The 14,091-nt window shown below is 59.6% G+C and overlaps 1 protein-coding gene across 1 annotated transcript; it reads right to left on the minus strand.

Moving 5' to 3' along the window:
- Positions 1-9,318: 9,318 nt before the first annotated feature.
- LOC102425860 (ficolin-2-like) lies at positions 9,319-13,236 on the minus strand. Its single transcript, XM_006108829.3, has 6 exons — positions 13,152-13,236; positions 12,328-12,360; positions 11,626-11,753; positions 11,139-11,268; positions 10,444-10,578; positions 9,319-9,797 (listed from the first exon to the last, which is right to left on the minus strand). Exons 1-6 carry the CDS (start codon positions 13,234-13,236, stop codon positions 9,556-9,558), a joined length of 753 nt encoding a protein of 250 aa, XP_006108891.1. The 3' UTR covers positions 9,319-9,555.
- Between the last annotated feature and the right edge of the window lie 855 nt (positions 13,237-14,091).

The raw sequence follows: 14,091 nt of genomic DNA on the forward strand, positions 1-14,091 counted from the left end.
AGGGGCTCTCTCCAGCCTCCCCCCTCACACCACCTGTGCCCTTATGGGAGGACCCCGAGGCAGGTGCCCCTGCTGAGGGTGGTTCAGCCTCAGTCTGAAGAAGAATGTTCTGGAAGGACCCGGCAGGGGGCAGGCAGTGGTCTGTGCAGAGGCTCTCAGCTCTGGGACCTTGGTCAGGCCGGCCCGCCTGGCTCACCTGGACAGTTGTCGGCCGTGGCGGCTGCAGTGCCCAGGAGGGCGAGGGCCAGGACCACGGTTCCCATGGCAGCGGCTGCTCTGGTTGGTGGCATCCTGGGTCCCGCTGCCAAGGCGCTGGTACCTTTTATTGCTGCGTGAGCCCCGCCTCTGCTCTAGTTCCTTCCTGGCTGGGCCACTTCCTCCCCAGCCCCAGGGGACGGTCCCCCCATCACGCCATCAGCCCCCCCTCTGCAGTGGCCCCCCTTCCCCTCAGTGGGACCAGATGCCCGGCGAGGGGAGGGCTGTGTGGGGAGGGCCTGCGTGTGTCTTTATTATTTTTTATTAAAGATGTATTTTTATTGATTTTGGAGACAAAAGGAAGGAGAGAGAGCTAGAAACACCCCAATGAGAGACAATCACACCCGCCTTGGGATCCAGCCTGCAACCCGCCCATGTGCCCTTGACCGGGATGGAACCTGGGACCCTTCGGTCCGAAGGCGGCACTCTATCCACTGAGCCACACTGGCCAGGGCTGCCTGCATGAGTCCTTAGAGAAAGCCCAGGAGCCCCCTGTCATCACCCAGCTTTGCCCAGGGAGACCCCCCGGAGGGACCGGCAGGAAGGCAGGGGTGGCCGGGCAGGAACTCAGTTGCATGAGGTGGACAAAGGGGAGGGAGAAGAGGAGAGGGAGGGAGGGGAGGGGAGGGAAGGGGAGGGGGGAAGGTTTTGCCTGCCCTGCAGAGGCAGGACTGGGAGCTGGACTGGTGCAGCAGCAGCCTGACTGGGGAGTGGGCAGGTGGTTACAGACAAGATTGACAGGAGCCGATGAAGAAGATCTTGACACGCCCATCCTCTGCACACCCGGGACAGGCTCAGGGGAGGGGGACCCCGGGGGCTCAGAGCTCAGGACAACGGTCCTGCTCCTGGGGGAAGGGACGCAGGCCTCCCGGGTGAGGGAGGTGACCGAGCCTTGAACTCGGCTGGTGCCGTGACCTGCCTGCACGTGGACCTGCCTCACCCCCTGGCTCCCCGAGGCAGGCCGGACGGAGACAGATGTTCCCAGGATCATAATCTAGCTTCAAGGAAGCTATGTCAGCTAGTCACCACCCCCCATTCCCTTATCGTTTCTCCTGTGAAGGATGATCTGTGAGGAGCATGTGATTGGGTACAGCAGCCTGTTTTTTAAGAATTCTAGGGAGGGATTCCTAGGAAGCAGCCTCCGGTCTTGGACATCCCGGCTGCCAGATGTTTGCTGACCTTCGACCCGTGATCTGAACAGACGGGGTTTGGGGACAATCCCCTCAGTGGAGAACTCTCAACCCCTCCTTCCATCCCTTTGTTCTCTCCCCGCCCTCCTCCTACAAAACCTCTGCCTGAGTCCATTTGTAAAGATGGTCTTTGCACCCTGGCCACTGTGCCCAGTGGTTAGAGAATTGGCCGGAGCACTGAAGGGTCTTGGGTTCGCTTCCTGGTGGAGGGCACGTTCCTGGGTTGTAGGTTCACTGCTCACACCCTGGTTGTGGCATGTGTGGGAGGCAACCAGTTGAAGTGTCTCTCTCACTTCGATGTTTCTCTCCCTCTCCCTCCCTCCTCCTTCCCACTCTCTCTGAAAAGCAATGAATAAAAATATTCTGTGGTGAGGATTCATGAAGGAAAAATTTAAAAAAAGGGATGACCTTTGTGTCGAGTCTGCAACCTCCTCGGGCTGCCGGCTCCTGAATAAACTGTCTTTCCTCCCAGCAGCACCGGCCCCTGGAGGACTGGCGGCAGCAGCAGGCAGCCGAGCCTGGCGCGGTACCAAATCTGGCACTTGGAGTGTTGGCAACAGCTCAGAGCACACGGCCTGTTAGGGTGACAGCCTGCTCGTCGAATGGGAAAGGTGCACTTTTATTGTGGAGCAAGTGAGTGATTGATGTGCAAATCAGGGTTTGGGGACAGTGACGAGGCCCGGAGTTCCTAGTATGTGTACGTTCCCCCATTTCTAAGAATCAGCGCATGCTCAGAGGCCCCCTAAAGGCAGACAGCGGGGACGCGGGGACACACGTTCCAATCTACTGGTTTTCCAGATGCAGGTCAAAGGTCGAAGGGTCTGAGCGCGGAGCCAGTGAGGGAGGGAGAATGCTTCCAGGCCCGGAGGCAGGTCAGTGACACCCGCCTGTTAGGGCAGAGTGAGGTCACAGGTCAGAGTCAGGTTACAAGTCAGACCTGAAAGCTCAGGGAAGGGGTCAGGGGCCCTCTGACGTTAAGGCTGTAATAAATGGGACAATGACACCTGAGGTGACACCAGGTGAGCGTCTCGGAGCCAGGACATAAGAACAGAGCAAACGATCACAGGTTCACAGATTGAAACTGTGCCTTCCCAGGTCAGAGCCTGCACAGGCCCATGTGGGGGCTCCCGGCCCGCCCAGCAGGGGCTCCAGGCCCGCACCTCCTCTGGCTGGTGAAGGCCCCTACCCTGAGGGTCAGCTGCATTCCCGCCAACCTGGTGCCCTGGGGCCGGTGGTCAGGAGCCTAACGCCCTTCCTCCCGCTTCCCTTGGGCGGCCCTGACCCTCAGCCCCATGACGCCAGGGGCCCGCGACGGGAAAGCGTGTTGCTGAGCATCGGACATCAGCTGAGACCCGGTGAGGGCGCTTCCCAGGGTCGCTCCGTGCATCCTGGGTACTTTCTGTGCCCGACTGCCCCCCTGCGAGTCCCTGGACGGGACGTGCTCTCCTGTCAGCCCCCGTGTCCCGACTCCAGCTTCTCTCTTCCTGGGGCGGTGAAGGAAGAGGCGAGTCTGCCCAGCACACTGCCTCCCCCCAGCGAGGCCATCGCGCCCTCTTCCCCTCGCTCCTCTGCTTGTGTGGAATCCCACTATAAAGCGAGGCGGTCGAGTTGGCTTCCACCAGCGCATCGCTGGGAAAAGAGAAAACACCACCCGCGCCTCTCACATCTGAAGCTCTGCCCTGTGAAGAGCTTCCGGGTCTCGGGAGGGAGCGTGTTTACGGTGGGATCCGGCCCCGGGAGGCCAGGGAAGGGGGGCATGTCTGGAGCCACGTGGCAGCCAGCGCAGGCCCAGCCACAGGCCTGCCTGTTCCCAGCCGAGTGGGACACCCGGGAACTTTCTAGAATGACCAGCTCTCGGGGCCACGCACACATACAGGGTAACTTGTTCCGCAGCAACAAGTAGAACAGACGCTAAAGGTGATCTTGGTCTGTGTGTCTCCCACGCGGAGTCTCTACCTCGTCCCAGCCGCCACCGAGGCCTCTCAGGCCAGTGGTTCCTCGTTTGAAAACGAGTCTGAGAAAGTCTCCAAGGGCAGCGAGGTCCTCGCACGGCCACACACGCTCGTCCCCACACACGCCCGAGAGGGAGACCCTCCCAACCTGCCCAAGGCCTGTCTGTCCCCGCCGGGGAGCCGGACCAGGACGGAGAGGAGTGGGTGTCGCTGCTCGCAGCTGGGACGCTCAGCCTCAGGGAGGCGGAATCACACAGCAGACATGGCCCGACCCGGCGGAGGGGACCACGCTCACCCCATCCCCGGCTCCTGGACTTAAGCCCCTTTGGAGCCAGGACCGGTCAGGGCACATGTCCTCTATCCTGAGGAGGGGACCACCCTCACCCAGTCCCTGGCTGCCGAACTTAGGCCGTGGCTGCCGAGACCCGGCTGGGCCCCGTCTCCTCTCTCCCAGGACCGCGAGCAAAGCAAGGCCTGGAGCCGTCTAAGCTCGCGTGTCCTGAAGGCCCGCCCGGCATGGGCAATTGCAGGTGCAGGTGAGCTCTTGCTGACAATTGTTGGGATGTGACTGTGGGCAGTGGAGGCTCCAGGCCTGAGAGCAGCCTCGAGTCCAGCGCCTCTGCCTGGGTCCCAGGATACACCTGTGGGAGCATGCACTGGCCCTGGGGAGCACTCACCAGCCCCAGGCTCCCGGCCAAACTCACACCCCAACCTGAAGGTCCTGTCCTGCATCCCAGACGGGCAGGTGCAGCCAGGCCTCAAGGTTGAGGGAGATGTGAGAAGTGGGGGGCTCTGCAAGGCCTTGCCTGCGGGCTTCCCTGAGGCCCCTCCCCATCCCTCCCTCTCCCAGGCTCACTCACTGTCCTCACCTTCGAGGTAGAAGTTATAGCACCTCCCTCCAATGAGGGCCACTCCTCCCCCAGGGCCCTGTGCCACAGGTGTGGGTGCTTTTAGAATAAGCCCACCAGGGGCCAGAGACTCCTGCAGGAGGCAGGAACTCTCTCTCTGAAAGGTGGGAGCTCCCCTCGGGGCCAGCTTCCTGCTCCTGCACCTGCTCTCGCTGCCTGGCCTCCAGCAGCAGCCCCCACACCTGCCCTCGAAGCTGGGAGAGCCTGCTTGTCAGTGCCCGTCACCTTTCAGCAGACAGATGCAGATCAAGGCCGCCACCTCTGAGCCTGCCTGGGCGTTTGCCCCTCTGAGTGTTTCTCACTCTTTTTTTAAAAAATTTATTTAATACTAGAGGCACAGTGCCTGCACCCTCTCCAATCTGGGACCCCTCAGGGGATGTCATATTGATGGATTAGGCCCTGTGGAATCAGGCCTAAACCAGCACTCAGAGATCCCTCTCAAAATCTGGGACTGCTGGCTCTTAACCACTCACGTGCCTGGCTTCAAGAGTGCCCCTAACCAGTCTCCTGCCAACCTGATTGACACATAACTGCTCCCCTGCCAGCTTCTCCCCACCCCAACTGCCCTTCCCTGCAGGCTTCGTTGCCCCCCCAACTGCCCTTCCCTGCGGGCTTGGTTGCCCCCAACTGCCCTCCCCTGCAGGCTTGGTCAACCCCAACTATTCTCCCCTTCCAACCATTTTGTGATGATGTGGGGTGGTCATCTTATGACGACATGGGCCAGCCATCTTGTGACATGAGGGCTTGATGGTCAATTTGCATATTACCTCTTTATTAAATAAGATATTTTAATTGAATTCATAGAGGAAGGGAGGAGGAGAGAGAGAGAAACATCACTGATGAGAGAACATCACTGATGATCAGCTGCCTCCTGACACCCCACACTGGACCGAGCCCACAGCCCAGAGCTGTGCCCTGACCCGAATGAAATGTGACTCCTGGTTCATAGGTCGATGCTCAACCCCTGAGGCCCACCGGCCCTGCCCTTCTCAGTTTTCTCTCTAACGAACGGTGCCGGGAGCATGGCGCCTCCCAGGCCTGACCGTCCACAGCCTCTGGGCGCTGTGGTCCGTCCAGCCACCTGGACCGGAGCATCAGTGCCAGTGTTTACTAACAACACCAACCTGGTCGGGGGCAGCTCCGACAAGCACATAACTCCTTCTTCCCAAGGTGATTATACTTACAATGGCTTCAGTGGGGAGCTCCCTATTTGTTTACCTAAAAGGGGGACTTCAGGATGTTTGCAGCTTGGCCAAGAAAATAAGACGTCCTATGGGGGCGCAGACATTCTTAACATTGCAGGCCCCTGGGATATGGAAAATATATTCAGACAGTTACTAACCTGGGGTTCCCTAAGGCCACCCGATGGCTGTCTGTTCAGAATACCCTGCTCCCCTCCTGCCCTAATAGCACCACTACTGAGCTGGGAGCATATCCTCAATGGCAAGATTGGGCCAACCCTGTACCAGTGAGACATACTATTTCTGGCTCTGACTTGTATGTCTTGGATTGGTCTCACAGGCTTGATGCTAAAAGTCCCTTTCACGAGCCTATGTCACCAGGAGGGTTTGTGGGTGACGCCCTGACCACAGAAACAGGAGGTTTACAGAAAGATCTTTGGCATTTAGCTGCTGCCTTTGTCTTTCTTAATTCACTGGCTCTTCCTTAGCTGATATTAAAGGAACGTGTTCATTGAGCCCTTGCCATGGATTACCAGCCTGTGTCCAGCCTCCGTATGTATTGGTGACTGGAAAGGTGAACATCACCAGATTGGACTCCCATTGTGCAGTCCAATGCCATCACTGTGACCTTACCAGCTGTGTTTCCAGGCAGCACCTGAATGGAGATATAGTAATTTTAAAGCAGCCTTCCTTTATTATGCTTCATACCCACATAACAGGGAAATGGTATCATGATGCATGCCTCCAGGCATTGCAGGAACTGCACAATCAGCTCTCCCAGGAACAGCGTGCTGTGGGCTTATTAGTTCTGGTCTTGTTACCCTCGTTACTGTCATCACAGCTGCTGTGACTGCTTCTCTTGCATTGATCCAAAGCCTCCAGAATGCAAACTTTGTCAATGAATTGGCTCAGAACACCTTGGCTACATTTCACGATCAAGAAGATATAGACAAAAGGCTAGAAACAAAGCTAAATGCTCTGGAAGCTGTAGTGATAGCACTTGGTCATCAATTAGAAAATGTCAAGATGAGACAGCAGCTGCAATGCCTTACTGCTTTCACATATATTTGTGTGACTTCAGCCCTGCTATGACAGTTCTCTATGGGACTGGAGTAAAATCAAGATGCACCTACAGGGAATATGGCATCATAATAATATCAGTATAGACCTCGTACAGCTACAGAAACATGTGCAAGCCATTCTGAATAGTCATGACGAAATTCTATCTCCAGAGAAACTGGCAAAAGATTGCTGGATGATTTAAAAGGACTTAATCCATGGAAAATGTTAAAACACACCATTTGGCACTTAATAGGATTCCTTTATGTACCACTAAATTTACCCTGTTTCTTTTAGTTCGCAGCAATCTCCTGAGATCTCAAGTCCGAAGGCTCCAATTAGATGTCCAAGCTACATTTAAAATATAAAGAAGGCGGAGATGTAGAGAGCACCTGAGAAAGGTCCCTGAGCTGATTGTCATCTGAATCCAGTGGCGCCTGGCTGACCCATGACCTGGGAACATACCTTACCAGAGGCAGGTGTGTTGTCTGTTTGACCTTTAGCTCAGGCACCAGGAACTTGAGTTCCAGCCAGGCACCAGGAACAAACACGATTATCCAGGCCCATCCAGAAGTGACGATTACAAAGAAGCCACAGGAATGCACATATTCTCTCTATCTTAAACATTAGTAAAACTTCCTGGTAACTTCCTGTATAAAATAAACAGGCTGTATCTGCTCTGGGTCCCTGTCTCTCCATCAGAGGGCAGCTGACCCACCCTGTCCCAGCTTTCCCTACTGTCTTTGTTTCTCTCTCTTTCATATTCCCAATCACCCATCACCCCTATTCAGGACTCCTGTCTGCTCTCTAGTTGTGCTGGTCTCATAAAAGAGAAATAATTATAGATTGTCATCTGTGTGCCAGCGGAGCGAGGCGAAGCTTTATTGAGGATGCGTGCAGTGTGCAAGGTCAGGGTCACTCTCACCCTGGCAGGTGGGAGAGGAAGGGCGAGGAGTCGGTTGGGATCTCCAAGCTGGGGGCTCCTGATGGACCAGGGGTGGGCCCGGGGTGAGCTCCACCTTTGAGTGGGGGCCTCGTGTGCCCGTCCTGGGGGGGTGGGACCTGCTCAGAGAGAGATGCTCTGGGCTGCTGGCCGCCCTCCACGGGCCGCACCTTCATCTCGGCCACCTTGACACAGGGCCAGGACCCCTCCCAGATGCTCTACACTGCCCATACCCACTTCGAAGCCCCAGAGAGAAGGGGCCCTCGGTGTTCGGCAGGGGGGGTTGCCGCAGCCTCGTGGGAAGGGGCCGTCTCCCGTGTGTGTTCAGGGATGGTGCATGGTGGGCGCTGAGGGAAGGGCTGGGTGCTGGGCTGAAACCCGACGAGGGCCTCCGTGTTCCCCCAGGTTGGCCTCTGAGATGCCAGTGGCCATGCCCGGAGGAGGTCCGCCCCCCAAACACACTTCCTCTGGCCCTGACGTCGCCTCTCCCGCTGGGACCTTCCTGTCCTCAGAGGCGGCATGTGTGCAGCGGAGGAACGGGCTCCGTCCAGGTGGCCCAGGTCGGAGGTCAGGGCAGGTGAGTTTGTGGTGGGCAGCAGGGCTCTCAGCCTCCAGCAAAGCTCCAGGAATCCGTCATCCAACGCCCCCCAAAAATATGGCTCATCAGCCACTGTGACAAGGACATCGAATTAAAGCTCAAGGTTGCTGAGACGTTGGTGGAGGGCAGGGCTGGCTCCGCGCCCGGAGGGGGCTTCAGGCCCAGGATGAGGACGAGGACGCGGGTCCATCCCCTCCCAGGCCCCTCCTCTTCGGAAAGGCTGGGATGGGGAGGTGATGTTGACCAGCACCACCACACACAGGGCCACAGCACACTACACACTGGTTCTGGCCGAGGCGGTGGTCTGATGCCGCTCGGCACGGCCGTGACCCCAACACCAGCCCCTGCTGTTCCCCGTCTTCTCCCCTCAAGGCTTCACACTGGGTTCTGTTTCTTTTGTTCAGTCCTCACGGGAGGACATTTCCCCATCAATCTTTAGACAGCGGTTCTCAACCTTCTGGCCCTTTAAATACAGTTCCTCATGTTGTGACCCAACCATACAATTATTTTCATTGCTGCTTCATCACTGTCATGTTGCTACTGATATGAATCGTAATGTAAATATCTGATATGCAGGATGGTTTTAGGCGACCCCTGTGAAAGGGTTGTTCGACCGCCAAAGGTGTCACGACCCACAGGTTGAGAACCGCTGCTTTAGAGAGAGAGAGAGAGAGAGAGGGAGCGAGGAAGGGAGGGAAGAGCAGAACAGAGAGAAACATTGATGTGAGAGAGACACATCGATGGGTTGCCTCCTGCACACTCCCCATCAGGACTGAGGATCAAACCTGAGGTACGTGCCCTCGACCTGGAGTCAAACCGTCCACCTGTCGGTCAAATGCTGGTGCTCTAACCACCGGGCTAACCCACCCAGGGCTCCCATGGGATTCCTCACTGATTCGCCACCCCCCTCCCCTGAGCTGGGGGTCAGCACACACGCTCTCCCGGGCTGGCTGGTGCGGGGCTGGGCCTGCGGCCAGACCCTGTGAGTCTGTGCTCTTCCGAGTGGCTCGAGGCTGCAAACCTGCCGGGAGCACAGACCGCTGGCGGGACAGGCGGGAGGCAGCGGGCTGTGTGCCCTGGAGCGGCACTGCCATGCTGGCACACGGGCCCTGCTTAGCCCACCTCGTCTGACGCCACCAAAACCTCCTACAGTGCCAGGGCCTGGGCGGCATGGACAGCCACCCAGGCGTTCACAGGACCAGTGACCGGACGACACAAATATCACGGGAATCGTGTGCTGCGGAGTGAGGCGAAGCTTTATTGAGGACGCGGGCGGTCCGCAAGGTCAGGGTCACCCTCACCCTGGCAGGCGGGAGAGGAAGGCGGGAGTCGGTCGGGGTCTGGAAGCTGAGGGTCCCTGACGGTACAGGGGCGGGCCCGGGGTGAGCTCCGCCTTTGCGGGGGGGCCTCCTGTGCCCGTGCTGGGGGGCTGGGGACCCGCTCAGAGACTCTCCAGGCCGCCAACCACCCTACACGGGCCGCACCTTCATCTCGGCCATCTTGTAGCTGTAGTAGTTTCCCTTCGCTGACCACCAGTAGATGCCGTTCCCAGAGCTCCCGCTCACGAAGTGGCGCCCATTCAGGTCGGACCAGTGGGAGCTGTAGAACCACCAGGCACCCTGGTATTTCTCAGCGTAGTTGGAGGAGGTCCCGTCGTTGTCCTGGTCTTTGGTGGAGAACAGGGAGTTGTTGTGATAGGTCAGGGAGTCACCTGCCAGGGAGAAGCAAGGCCGCTTACACTCAGTGCCAGGAGGTGCCGGCACCAGGTCCGGCCAGAGCTGTCCAGCTGCACGTCTTGCGCTGAAAAGTCCAACGGTGCAGCGCACGCCAGCGAACGCTCGGTCGGCGGATCCCCGGCCTCGGTATCCCCCCTCTGCTCGGTGCCGCCAGCTAACGGGCACTGTGCCCCGTAGAGGGGAGGCCACTGCCCGAGACGTCCAGGTCCCTCGGGCACCATGGGAGGGACGTGCGCCTTGAGCGGTGCTACCCGGGCATCCTGTCCACCTGCACTAATGCGGGCGGTCAGGAGGGAGACGCTCAGGTCCTGCACTTTGTACCCTGTGTCACCCCATCGTCATGGGCGCATCCAGGTGGAGGCTGGTTACCCCAACGTGTGGATGGAGGAACGTGGTGAGGACAAGGCCCCGCACAGGCCCCAGACACAGAGCCAGGACCCCACCCAGACGCTCTCCACTGCCCACCCCCACTGCCAACCTCCCACTCCCCACGCCAACAGATCACTCGCACTGCCCTCCCATATGGCCCACCTCCACTGCCACCACTACTGCCCACCCCCACTGCCCTCCCTCTACTGCCCACCCCTGACTCCCACCACCCATCATGCGGCTGACACTCACCGGCGGTGCCCCCGGCAAAGGCCCCCAGGACCAGCTGGTACTTCTCGGCCTCGCTCCCCACCCTGAACGACTGGTACTTGGCAAAGTAGCGCTTGCCCTGGAAGTCCACCAGGTCCACACGGAGCTCATTGGTGCCTGTGGGGGGCAGGGCCTCAGTCCTGAGAGCAAGGACCCTGAGCTGCCAGGATGTGGGTGACGCTCAGAGGACCTGCACTGGGCACCCAGGACGACCTCGAGGTCCCCCAGAAAGTCCTGGTTGCTGAGAGGTGGGGTCACGTGCTCCCACAGTCCGAACCAAACCTCAGCCCTCCTTCCAGCCTCAGAGAGAAGAGGCCCTAGGCGTTCCCGGGTTGGGGGGGTAACCACAGATTGTAGGAAGTGGCCGTCTCCCGTGTGTGTTCAGGGACGGGGCTCGGTGGGCGGCGAAGGCAGGGCTGGGTGCTGGGCCCGACCCCGACGAGGGCCTCCATGTCCCCCCAGGTTGGCCTCTGAGATGCCAGCGGCCATGACCGGAGGAGGTCTGTACCCCAAACCCACTTCCTTTGGCCCTGACGCCCCCCCTCCCGCTGGGACCTTCCTGTCCTCAGAGGCGGCAGGTGTGGGGCGGAGGAGCGGGCTCCGTCCAGGCGGCCCAGGTCGAAGGTCGGGGTGGTGGGTTTTGGGTCCCCACCCCAAGGCCGAGGCCCGGGCCCTACCATTGGCGGTCAGGGCGTGGATGTGGTCGTTGCCCAGCCAGAACTCGCCCAGCTGGCTGCCAAAGCCCTGCTGGTAGGCGGCCCAGTCAAGGTAGAAGTCCATGGAGCCGTCCACCCTGCGCTGGATCACCTGGGGGAGGGGAGACGGCGCTGCAGACCAACATGGCCCAGCCCACAGCCCGGACCCTGGGCAGGCAGACGGGTACCCACGTGGGACCGAGGAGGACGTGGCAGCTGGGAGAGGGGAGGCCACGGCCCTGAGCCCACACCTGGAGGCACGGGGCTTCCTCGGGCCAGGCCCACGGTCGGGTTCACCCACCCCGTCGGGTTCTCTGCGTCCCCTGGGAAGGGGCAGCTCCGGACACAGGGGCCTGGACAGTGACAAGGGCCCGGAGCGCGGGTCCTCGGGGTGGAGCCTGGTCTGCGAAGCCCGGGCACGGCAGCCTCCCCCCGAGGACCGCATCGCCCTCCCGACGCCGGAACTCACGGTCCAGCCCCCGCCGTCCGTGTGCATGTCGCACAGCACGGTCAGCGGCCGGCAGCCGGGCAGGTAGATGGTGTGCCAGCCGCTCAGGGTGTGGCCCCTGGTGCGCAGCTCCCTGCAGCTCCGAGGTCCTGGGAAGGGAAGCGGCACATGGAGGCCCCCGGGGCGGGAGGGAGGGCGGGACAGTGGGGTCTGCGTGGGCAGGAGGCTCCAGGGCTGGACAGAGACCCCACCAGGGCCACCAGCTGTGACGGACAGGCCCCATGTGCCAGGCCCTCCCTCCAGGGCGCCCCCACCTGTTCCCGGGCACCGGACCTTTGGGGTTCTAATATTTTGGGGGCAAGAGACTAGGACTGTCATTGGGGTCCCTAAGGCTGGAGAGGAGAGCTGGGGCTGAGTACTGTCCCATGTGATTGGCCAGCGGTGAGGCAGGGGGCGAGGCTGAGTGCTGTCGCATGTGATTGGCCAGCGGTGATGCAGGGGCGGGGCTGAGTGCTGTCGCATGTGATTGGCCAGCGGTGAGGCAGGGGCGGGGCTGAGTGCTGTCCCATGTGATTGGCCAGCAGTGAGGCAGGGGCGGGGCCTCTGGGCCTGCAGGCTGATGGGCTGCATGGGGGAGCCCAGGCCAATGCTCCCTGCAGGGAGGGCCTGGCACACCCGCCACCTCGGGCCAAACTGAGCACCGGACCCCGGCTGGTCGCCCACCTGTGTCACATCGCTCAGCTTCCCACGACGCTCCTGGGGGAGAGGAAACACCGTGAGAGGCGGGACGGTCAAGCCCTGGTCCCTCCGCACCAGGAGGACATGGACGCCCTTCTAGATGCTTCCATAGGAGGCTGGTCCCCCAGCAAGGCCCAGCCTGCCCCTGGGGAGGCCCCTGGCTGTGCTCCCGGGAGGCGGAGTCTGAGCCTGAGCTGCCTCCTGGGCCCAGGGCAGCCTCGGGGACACGGGGAGAGCGGGCTGCTCGGTGGGGAGGGCAGCGAAGGGGCGTCTGCACCTCGGACCACAGTGGGGTGAGCCTTTGGGAGGGAGACTGTCTCGGGTCCAGGGAGGGGTCACCAGGGTGTGCACGTCCGGGCCCTTCTCTGACTTCCTGAACTTTGTGCAGGGAACGTGGAGAAGGTTTCTGTGTCATCGACTCTGCACCCGCACGTGGAGCTTGTACATGTGTGAGGGTCACACGCGTGTCATGGGTAGTTCAGGGCCCATGTTCCACATCTGCTCATCGTCTGTGACCACAGCTTGGCTCACAGCCTCTGGCCGACGTTGTGTTTTAATCGTTGTCCAACTTCCTGGAGCCCCAGGCAGAGACCCGGGAGGACAGGGCCGACCCTGCTCAGGGGTCCGAGGCCGGGACGGGAGGGATGGGCTGCACAGGCTCGGGGAGGAGTGTGGTCCCCATCCCGCCCTCCACACCCTCCCGCAGAGGGAAGGGCCTGCTCTCCACCCAGCCCCTGCTCCACACCCTGGGAACCCCCTTGTGTTCAGGGTCCCGGAAGCCACCCCTGGGGAGGGTGGGAGGGCCTCACCTTTCTCTCCACGAGCGCCCTTCTCCCCTCGGTCTCCTGCAGAGAGAGGAGGGTCAGCACAGGCTCGAGGACAGGACAGGCTCATGCCAGACCCCGTCAGCCAGAGGACTCGCCTGTCCCCCACCCCCCTCCTGGGGCTGACAGAGCCCAGGGCGGGGACAGGTCATGGGGCAAGTTAGCCGGGTCTCCTTTCTGTGCCGGGTCAGTGCTGGGCCGGGGTCGGAATCCGCCCTGGGCCCCCTGGGTGCTCTGGACACAGACCCAGACCCAGGCCCTGGGTGAGGGAGCACCCTGTTGGGGGCAGAGTTAGGATTTGGGTTAGCGTTAGGGACAAGGTTAGAGTGAGGGTTAGCAGTGGTTGGCAAACTCATCAGTCAACAGAGCCAGATATCAACAGTACAACCATTGAAATTTCTTTTGAGAGCCAAATTTTTTAAACTTAAACTATATAGGGAGGTACATTGTTATAAACTTAATTAGGGTCCTCCTAAGGCTTAGGAAGAGCCACACTCAAGGGGCCAAAGAGCAGCAGTTTGCCAACCACAGGCGTTAGGGAATATGGGTAAGTTTGGGGATAAGGATAAGGATAGGGTTAGGGTTAGGTTTAGGGATAAAGACAGTGTTGGGTTTAGTGTTAGGATTAGGGTTAGGGTGATGTTTAGCGAAAGAGATAAGGATAGAGTTTGGGTTAGGGGTAAGGTTATGATTAGGGTTAAGGATAAGAATAGAGTTAGGGTTAGGGTTAGGAATTTAGAATAGGATTAGCTTTTGGGATGAGGATAGAGTTAGGGTTAGGTATAAGGATAGGGTTAGGGTTATGGTTATTGATAAGGATAGAGTTAGGGTTAGGGTTTGGGATTAGTATAGGTTAGGTATAAGGATAAGGTTAGGTTTAGGGATAGGCCTATGTTCGTATTAGGGTTATGGTCCAGGATAAGGA

The sequence above is a fragment of the Myotis lucifugus genome, unplaced genomic scaffold (genome assembly GCF_000147115.1).
Source record: "Myotis lucifugus unplaced genomic scaffold, Myoluc2.0 scaffold_3776, whole genome shotgun sequence".
NCBI classification, from domain to species: domain Eukaryota; kingdom Metazoa; phylum Chordata; class Mammalia; order Chiroptera; family Vespertilionidae; genus Myotis; species Myotis lucifugus.

Bases quoted from the DNA above. Each gene is read 5' to 3' on its own strand.
- LOC102425860 (XM_006108829.3), bottom strand. From the start codon at position 13,236: ATGAGCCTGTCCTGTCCTCGAGCCTGTGCTGACCCTCCTCTCTCTGCA. The intron at 12,361-13,151 runs GTGAGGCCCTCC...CCTCTCCCCCAG, and splicing joins GGGCGCTCGTGGAGAGAAAG to GAGCGTCGTGGGAAGCTGAG. The intron at 11,754-12,327 runs GTGGGCGACCAG...TTCCCTTCCCAG, and splicing joins AGCTGAGCGATGTGACACAG to GACCTCGGAGCTGCAGGGAG.